General features: G+C 46.5%; 1 protein-coding gene across 1 annotated transcript in view; it reads left to right on the top strand.

Annotated features, from left to right (window-relative positions):
- LOC140204034 (uncharacterized) overlaps positions 1 to 5951 on the top strand; it is a 35290-nt gene extending 29339 nt beyond the window's left edge. The window contains exon 3 of the mRNA XM_072270284.1: positions 2266 to 5951. Coding sequence (XP_072126385.1) covers positions 2266 to 3198 — 933 coding nt within the window. The 3' untranslated portion in view covers positions 3199 to 5951. The remainder of the gene's footprint in view (positions 1 to 2265) is intronic.
- The last annotated feature ends 3988 nt before the right edge of the window (positions 5952 to 9939 follow it).

Here is a 9939-nt window from a genome sequence, read left to right as displayed (position 1 = left end):
TGAATATTTTGAGGAACTATTCCAAAAAGCACAGTTAACTTGTTAGGTTGTAGATTAATTTTAAGTGCTTTAGAAATTGTTGAGAAAACCGATTTCCAGAACTGTCCCAATATAGAACAAGACCAAGACATATGTGTCAGTGTAGCTATCTCAGTTTTACATCTATCACAATGACTATCAACATTAGGAAAGATTTTAGAAAGTCTGTCCTTTGTCAAATGATAACGATGTACAATTTTAAATTGAATCAATGAATGGCTGGCACAAACTGAAGAAGAGTTAACCAACTTCAATATCCGCAACCAATCCTCCGTCATAAAAGTCAGAGCACCAACAATTATTCCATGGTCACACTAACTTACATCACATTTCTACCCCATTCTGATGTTTGGACTGAACTACAACTCTTGACCATGTCTGCATGTTTTTATGCATTGAGTTGCTGTTACATCATTGGCTGATTAGATGTTTGCATTAATGAGCAGGTGTACTTATTAATGTAGCCACTCAGTGTATCGAGGCCCTGGGGAGATGGTTTCTGGAATATTGCAAATGAGCGTGATCTCCGTCCCAGCCTGCGGTAAGAGCCCACCCCAGACGGCCCTCGAGGTTGAGTCTGTGAGTGCAATTAAGGGAAAGATCAATGGATATTAAGGTACCTGGAATGGGCTGCCGGGGAAGTGATGGGAAGCAGATACAACTGGAATGTTTAGACAGATGTGTGAAAGGCAGGGAATGGGGTCTGATGGATCCTGTGCAAGGGGACGGGATTAGTTTGGATCGGCATCACGGTCAGCACAGACATGGTGGGTCACAGGGCCTGTTCACCTGCTGTACTGTTCTGCTCTCCATACTGAGGGGCAAAAGAAATGGGGTCAGTGCAGGGAAGGTGCAGCGAAGGAAGAGATCAGAGGTAAAGGGATGAATATCACACTGCCACTTGCGTTATTTTCCTGATTTCCTCTAGAAAAAGCTCATCGATTTGAACATATCTATTTAGTCTCTGCTCATTGGAGAATCTCACTAGCTGCTGCAATCACTCCAGATAATCATGATCCCCATAGCATTACAGTTGTATTACAATCTCACGGATCCCTCGATGTCCTTCCTTATAGACAAGCTGAGGCCCAGTAATGATTTGTAAAGATTTCAGAATCAAGTTTATCATCACTGACATACGTTGTGAATTTTTTTGTTTTGTGGCAGCAGTACAGTGCTATACCTTACATATACTATATATTACAATAAGAAATGATTTAAAAATTAAATAAATAGTGGAAAGAGAGCAAAGAATGAGTTCATGGGTTGACCCAGAGGCAGGATGATTATAGAGTACTATGGCATAAAACAGGCCCTTCAGCCCATCTATTACATGCTAGCTTGGTCTTCTGCCCAGTCCCTTCTAAAAGAACCTGGACCATAGCCTTCCCTACCCCTCTTATCCATGTACCAATCCAAACTTCTCTTAAATGTTACAATTAAGTGAGCTGTTCTGAGTCACTACCCTGTACTTACTGATGATTTCTGTGTCTTTTTACAGGACATCAAAGGTGGAGGAATCACGGCTGAGTATCTCAGACGGAATATCACATCAGGTCTACACCCCACTCAGCTCCCCAGCACCTGAATATCATCGGCCTGTGAACGTGGAAGGAGGGATGCTGGTTTGTTTCACTTCAGACCCCGGGCAGTGAGGGCTGTTGCAGGGCACCGACCGTGACACAGCTGGGGAGTGAGACACTGTCTACAGCGGGGAGGGGAGAAACCACTTGTGTAAGGTCAGGAACCAGCTTCAGACAAGCCGTGTAACTTCTTCCAGCCTGTGAAGTAGTAGGAAATGCAGTGCAGATTGGGAAAGAAACACCCACTAAACCTTGAGGCCTTGTGTGATATATTGGGGGAGGTGAGCTCACCTGATCTGTGACTGGGAACACGTTCACCACATCCTTGTTTTTGCACCAGTGAAACATTCATTCTTTTGACTGAGATAAACTGATAAACCAACGAGTTCACACCAGGGAGAGACTATCTGAATGCAGGAAGGAGTTCACTTGTTCGTACAACCTTCAGATGCACCAGCGAGTCCACACGGGTGAGAGGCCTTTCACCTGCGCCGATTGCGGGAAGGGGTTCAGTCGATCGTACAATCTTCAGATACACCAACGAATTCACACCAGGGAGAGGCCCTTCATCTGCTGCGAGTGCGGGAAGGGATTCACTCAGTCATATGAGCTTCTGACACACCAACGAATTCACTCTGGCGAGAGGCCCTTCATCTGCTCCGAGTGCGGGAAGGGGTTCACTCGTTCATATGACCTTCTGACACACCAAAGAATTCACACTGGGGAGAGGCCATTCGTCTGCTCTGAGTGCGGGAAGGGGTTCACTCAGTCGTCTGTCCTTCTGAGGCACCAACAAACTCACACAGGGGAGAGGCCATTCACCTGCGCCGAGTGTGGGAAGGGGTTCACTCAGTCTTACAACCTACTGATACACCAGCAAATTCACACTCGGAAGAGACTGTTCACCTGCTCTGAGTGTGGGAAGGGGTTCACCCAGTCATCAAAGCTGCTGGCTCACCAGCAAGTTCACACCGGGGAGAGTTCCTTCAACTGCTCTGAGTGTGGGAAGGGGTTCACCCAATTGTCCAAGTTGCTGGCTCACCAGCGGGTGCACACTGCGGAGAGGTCTTTCAACTGCTCCGAGTGCGGGAAGGGGTTCATTCGGCCGTCTGAGCTCCTGAGGCACCAGCGAATTCACACCGGGGAGAGACCCTTCACCTGCTCCGAGTGTGGGAAGGGGTTTACTCAGTCATACAGCTTACTTATACACCAACAAATGCACACTCGAAAGAGACTGTTCACCTGCTCTGATTGTGGGAAGGGATTCACCCAGTCATCTAAGCTGCTGGCTCACCAACAGGTTCACACCGGGGAGAAGCCGTTCACCTGCTCTGAGTGCGGGAAGGGGTTCTTTCGATCGTCAGAGCTACTGACACACCGGCGAATTCACACTGGGGAGAGACCCTTCACCTGCTCCGAGTGCAGGAAGGGGTTCACTCGTTCAGCTGATCTGCTGATTCACCAGCGAGTTCACACTGGGGAGAGACCGTTCACCTGCCCTGAATGTGGGAAGAACTTTGCTCGATCTTCTCACCTCTGGAGGCACCGAAGAGCTCACACTAAAGGGACTGTTTAAATGTGTGGTACATACGTGGGGCATTTAAACACTGCAGCTGCTGAGAGAGCAGTGAGTTCACAAGTGACTGCAGGATCTGATTCTGCAGTTATTGCTGCTGTTGATCACATCCAGGTTTGGACCCTGGTTACTGGACACATTTGGGTTGTTTCCCCTGGAACTGCAGGTACACTTGTGTTCTGTATCAATTATAGGAGGGGTGATTGATAGATTTGTGGCCTAAGGTAGAAGGAGATGAGTTATACAGCTCTCGTTACATGTAAATGCAGTTCAACTCTTTGAGTGATTATGCCAAAAGTTTGAAGTTAATAACTCATCTCCTTCTATCTTAGGCCACGAACTTATCAATCACCCCTGCTGTGGACACTTTCTGGAGGTCCAAGATCTGTATGCTCCATGACCACTGGACTAAATTGAAAAATAGATGTGCTAGGTTTTCTAAAATTGACTCCTTCTACCATAGGCCACAAACTTATCAATCACCCCTCGTAAATAAATCTGTTCTGTGCGCATGAACTGGACCTGAGGACGATGTGAAGAGGCTTCGAGGGGATGCGGACAAGCTGAAGGAATGGGCAAGAACACGGCAGATGGAGTCAAATGTGGGAAAATGAGAGGTCATGAACTTCAGTGGGATACTCCCGATGTAAAGGGATGATGGGATGTCGGAGTGCAGAAAAAGCCATGATCTTGCTTACTGGTGGGGGTAGCTGGGAGGGACAGAATGGCCTTCATCTCTGGTAAGATGATGAAACAAAGCAGGGAGCACAACCCAGTGAGGGTCCAGCAGCCGTGAATTGATGGCCTGCATCGCCCGATGCCGGGTCTCGACTTGAAACGTCAACTTCTACCTTTTGCCTCCACAGACGATGCTCGACCTGCTGAACTCTTTCGGCGTTCACTATGTGGTTCACTTGGGAAAGTGGGCAAAGGATTGGCAGGATGGGGAGGGGTGGAGCTTATCCAGGGCCGGACTTGCACAGTGGATGGCAGTGTCCTGGGGAGCATTGGAGAACAGAGTGACCTCTATGTACGGATTTTGCAGACAGTGGCATCGTGGGTTGATGGGGGGGGCGGTGAATGCGTTTCACATATTTACCCTCAACGGTCAGGGGATTGAGCGCACGAGTCAGGGGAGTTGCACTTGCACAAGATATGGGTGAGACCACACGTGGCGTTCATGTACAATTCTGGTCATAGAACTGTGGAAGGATAATATTAAGGCGGCAAAGGTGCAAAGTAGATTCAGAAGGTTGATACCAGGACTGGAAGGCTTGAGTTATTAAGAGAGACAGGATGGAACGTAGAACACGACAGGCTGTTTGGTCCACAATGTGCTGGCATTTTAAGCTACTCTAAGGTCAATCTAATCCTTCCCTCCTACATAGCCCTGCGTTTTTCTATCATCCATGTGTCTATCCAAGAGTTTCTTAAATTCCCTAATGTATCAGGGTAGGGGAGTGTAAAACCAGAGGGCATTTGTTTCAGGTGAGACAAAGAAGGATTGAAGTAGCTCATTAGGGGCAAGTTTTTCACACAGAGAGTGGTGGGTGTCTGGCTCACAATGTAGAGGAAGTGGGAGAATCAAGTCAAGTCACTTTTTATTGTCATTTTGACCATAACTGCTGGTACAGTACATAGTAAAAATGAGACGTTTTCCAAGACCATGGTGCTACATGAACAATACAAAAACTACACTGAACTACGTAAAACAACACAATAACTACACTAGACAACAGACCTACCCAGGACTGCATAAAGTGCACAAAACAGTGCAGGCATTACAATAAATAATAAACAAGACAATAGGCACAGTAGAGGGCAGTAGATTGGTGTCAGTCCAGGCTCTGGGTATTGAGGAGTCTGATGGCTTGGGGGAAGAAACTGTTGCATAGTCTGGTCATGAGAGCCCGAATGCTTCAGTGCCTTTTGCCAGATGGCAGGAGTGAGAAGAGTTTGTATGAGGGGTGCGTGGGGTCCTTCATAATGCTGTTTGCTTTGCGGATGCAGCGTGTGGTGTAAATGTCTGTGATGGCGGGAAGAGAGACCCCGATGATCTTCTCAGCTGACCTCACTATCCACTGCAGGGTCTTGCGATCCATGACGGTACAATTTCCAAACCAGGTGGTGATGCAGCTGCTCAGGATGCTCTCAATACATCCTCTGTAGAATGTGGGGAGCATGGGGGGTGGGAGATGGACTTTTCTCAGCCTTCACAGAAAGTAGAGACGCTGCTGGGCTTTCTTTGCTATGGAGCTGATGTTGAGGCACCAGGTGAGATTCTCCGCCAGGTGAACACCAAGGAATTTGATGCTCTTAAAGATCTCTACGGAGGAGTCGTCGATGTTCAGTGGAGAGTGATTGTTCCATGTCCTCCTGAAGTCAACAACCGCCTCTTTTGTTCACATTCAGAGACAGGTTGTTGGTTGCAGGCAGGGACATTAACAGTGTCAGAAAGATATTGGAACAGTTTCATGGACAGGATAGGTTTAGAGGGATATGGGCCAGATGTTCGTAAATTGGATGAGTCACTCTGAAGCAGTTGGGCCCAAGGACTTGTCACAGTGCGTTATAACTCAGACTCAGACTCTATCTACTGTCTCTCGTGTCTTCTTCACACGACCCACTGGGATGGGCACTGATGAAGGCTTGGGAAGGGCGTCACCCTGATATTGATGTGGTAGGCACACACCCTCCCCCACCCCCGCTGGCCTGATCCTGACCTCTCACAGACCAGCTGGCCTTCAGTACCCCGGCTCGTTGTGTTTTATCCCCTGCTCTGACCCCCCCCCCCCCACAATACCCTGCAGTGGTGGGGTGGGGACACTCACAGCTCAGGACAATGTGGGGGGGGGGGGTGCTGACGTTTCAAAAGACTGTGGTATAACATAATCATGGTGATTGCACTTTGTTTTACACCTGAGTTTTACCTGCATGTCCTTGCTGGATGAGCCCTCTCTACCATAACAGTCTCCATAATCATGCCTAGTGGTCCATAATTCCCAGGGCTCTCTTCCAGCCTTCTTTAATAAAGGTACAACATTAGCCATCCTATTGTCTTCCTGATCTCACCTGTCACTACTCACCTCAGCCAAATTCTTTTCTAGCTTCCTACCTACCTGACCATGTTCTGGAGATTTATCTGCCTCGACAGACTCTATGACACTCAGCACATCCTCTAGTGTAATGTGGACTGTCCCTCTGACTGCAGGCTCATTCTGAGTTAGCTGTTACTGTGAATACAAGCTAACAGCAACATAACTCAACAATGCATGGAGTAACAACGGAAAAGCCATTTCCAATAAATAAACATGTCTAGGCTAAAGATTTCCAGCATCTTTTCTCTTGTTTGTGATGTCTAGGGTAAATATGGTTCGAGTAAACACAAACAGAAAAGTTTAAGTGTCCCTTCAAGGGCAAGTAGGACTATTACCTATATGAATACTGACACACCCATGCAAATTTACTGTCCACCAGGAAGCAATAATATAACTCACAGCAGTATAAAATAAATTGAAATTGTATTGACAAACTATTTATAGTCATAGTCAAACTTTATTGATCCCGGGGGAAATTGGTTTTCGTTACAGTTGCACCATAAATAATTAAATAGTAATAAAACCATAAATGGTTAAATAGTAATATGTAAATTATGCCAGGAAATAAGTCCAGCACCAGCCTATTGGCTCAGGGTGTCTGACCCTCCAAGGGAGGAGTTGTAAAGTTTGATGGCCACAGGCAGGAATGACTTCCTATCACGCCCTGTGCTGCATCTTGGTGGAATGAGTCTCTGGCTGAATGTACTCCTGTGCCCAACCAGTACATTATGTAGTGGATGGGAGACATTGTCCAAGGTGGCATGCAACTTGGACGGCATCCTCTTTTCAGACACCACCGTCAGAGAGTCCAGTTCCATCCCCACAACATCACTGGCCTTACGAATGAGTTTGTTGATTCTGTTGGTGTCTGCTACCCTCAGCCTGCTGCCCCAGCACACAACAGCAAACATGATCCCACTGGCCACCACAGACTCGTAGAACATCCTCAGCATCGTCCGGTAGATGTTAAAGGACCTCAGTCTCCTCAGGAAATAGAGACGGCTCTGACCCTTCTTGTAGACAGCCTCAGTGTTCTTTGACCAGTCCAGTTTATTGTCAATTCATATCCCCAGGTATTTGTAATCCTCCACCATGTCCACACTGACCCCCTGGATGGAAACAGGGGTCGCCGGTACCTTAGCTCTCCTCAGGTCTACCACCAGCTCCTTAGTCTTTTTCACATTAAGTTGCAGATAATTCTGCTCACACCATGTTACAAAGTTTCCTACCGTAGCCCTGTACTCAGCCTCATCTCCCTATAATAAACACAATAATACTATATAATACAAAATAAAGAAAAGGGGCCCATCATATATTTAAAAATATTAGACTATAATGTGCACGTAATCGTTGGAGCACATTGCTGCATGATCAATCCGGTTTGCTTCACTTCATTTACTCACGATACTAAAACAGTTTTGTACTGAGGAACCAGTCCCAGGAAACAAATATTCATGCAACATTCAAGGAAAAGGCATCAAGCTTTCTCCAAAGTTGTGTGCTAGCTAGCTGACTAAAAATAGTATGCACATTCTCTGTGAGACCATTGACTGCATGAGGATTTTCCCACATCAGTATCAACCCTTTCAAAAGAGTTCTGTGAATGTTTCACCATGTTCAGTGTCCATTTCCATTTTCCTTCTTTCTCCTCTCTTGATCCCACACAGCTCCGCACAAATATGTCTTCTTTAGTCTTGGAGGGGCCCTATTCTCGAAATGTCGACTGTCTATTCCTCTCCAGGGATGGTGCCTGACCTGCTGAGTTCCTCCAGCATTTATGTGTTTCTCTAAGTACTCATTTCCCCTTCTCTGGATGTTTCATAATCTTCTCTGCCAAAGCTATCTTTGTGCCCACTTTTTGCCCTTCTGATTTCCACCGTGAGTCCCCTCCTGCATCCCCTATAGTCCTCCAGGGATTCACTTATTCCCAGCTGCCTGTACTTGATGCTTGCCTCCTCCTTTCTACCGACTAGAGCCTCAATCCATCATTATGTATAGCAACACACACAAAATGCTGGAGGACTCAGGAGGTCAGCAGCATCTATGGAGAGGAATAAACTTGATGTTTTGGGTCGATACCTTCATCTGGACTAGAAAGGACGGGGGAAGAAGCCAGAATAAAAGATGGGGGGAGGGAGAGGTGAGAAGGTGGGAAGTGATATGTGTAAAATGTAAAGAGCTGAGAAGGAGGAATTGGATAGGAGAGCAGAGTGGACCACGGGAGAAAGGGAAGGAGGGGCACAAAATGGGCAGGTAGGCAGTAGGGTTAAGAGAGGAGCCAGAATGGGGAATGGAAAGAGAAGGGGAGGGAGGGAGAAATTACTGGAAGTTAGAGAAAGCAGTGTTCATGCTGTCAGTTTGAAAGGACTCGGGAATATGAGATGTTGCTCCTCCAGTCTTGTGGTGGTCTCATTGACCTTCTCCTGCCTCCCTTGCCTTTCACTTTAAGAGGGATATGCAGACAAAGAACTCTTGATTAAACTTTTTCCAGGCACACCTTTCCCCGCAAACAATCTATCCCAATCAGTTGACCTGGCAGCATTTATGGAAAAGAGTACATTTGAGCCAAGACCCTTCACCATGACTGGAGAAAACAGATGAGGAGTCAGAGTAAGAAGGTTGGGAGGGGAGGAAGAACCACAAGGAAAAAGATAGAGGGCTATCCATCAAGGATTGGTTTCACCAATCAACGTCCCAGCTCTTTACTTCACCCCTCCCCCTCCCAGTTTCACCTTTCACCTTGTGTTTATTCCTCCACTCCCTCCAACTTCTTACTCTGACTCATCTTTTTTTCTCTGGTCTTGATGAAGAGCTTTGGCCTGCTGAGTTCCTCCAACATTTTGTGCGTGTTGCTTGAATTTCCAGCATCTGCAGATTTTCTCTTGTTTATCCCGATAAGTTCTTGTCTATTCTGCTGAGTGTAGGGTGGCATGGTGGTGAAGGAAATAGTGTAACACTATTAGAGTGCCAGAAACTTGGGTTCAACTCCCACCACTGTAAGGAGTCTGTACCTTCTCCTGTGACCACGTGGGTTTGTTCCAGGTGCTCTCGTTTCCACCAACATTTCAACAACTTACGGGTTTGTGGGTTAATTTGGACTGGAATGGTCTGTTGCAGCGCTGTATCTCTAAATAAACATAAAACAATATTTTCCAACATTTTGTGTTATCATTCCAGATTCCTGTTGTAATTTGTAGATGTGACACTACCGGACAATAGTCATTAAGGCAGCTCACCCTGCTCTTCTTGGACACTAGTAAATTGTTGTCCTTTTGAAGCAGGAGGGAACTTCTGACTGTAGCAATGAGAAATTGGAAAGTCTTTGAACACACCTGCCAGCTGGTTGGCACAGGAGTTCAGAGCCCTACCTATCGCCTTGCGAAACTTCGCCCTCTTGAAAGACAATCTGACGTTGGCCTCCCAGACAGAGATGACAGGGTCACTGGGAACTGCAGAGATCCTCATAGCTGTAGTTTTATTTTTTTTTCAAAGTGGGCATAAAAGGCATTGAGCTCATCTGGGAGTGAAGCATCACAGCCATTCACAATGTTAGGTTTTGCTTTGTGAGAAGTAATGGCCTGTCCCACAGAGAGCAAAATCAGAATCAGATTTCATATCACCGGCATATGTCATGAAATGTATT

Source organism: Mobula birostris, chromosome 10, assembly GCF_030028105.1.
Source record: "Mobula birostris isolate sMobBir1 chromosome 10, sMobBir1.hap1, whole genome shotgun sequence".
Lineage (NCBI taxonomy): Eukaryota > Metazoa > Chordata > Chondrichthyes > Myliobatiformes > Myliobatidae > Mobula > Mobula birostris.
Note: the sequence above shows the minus strand (reverse complement) of the source record. Positions and strands in the feature narration are given on the sequence as shown.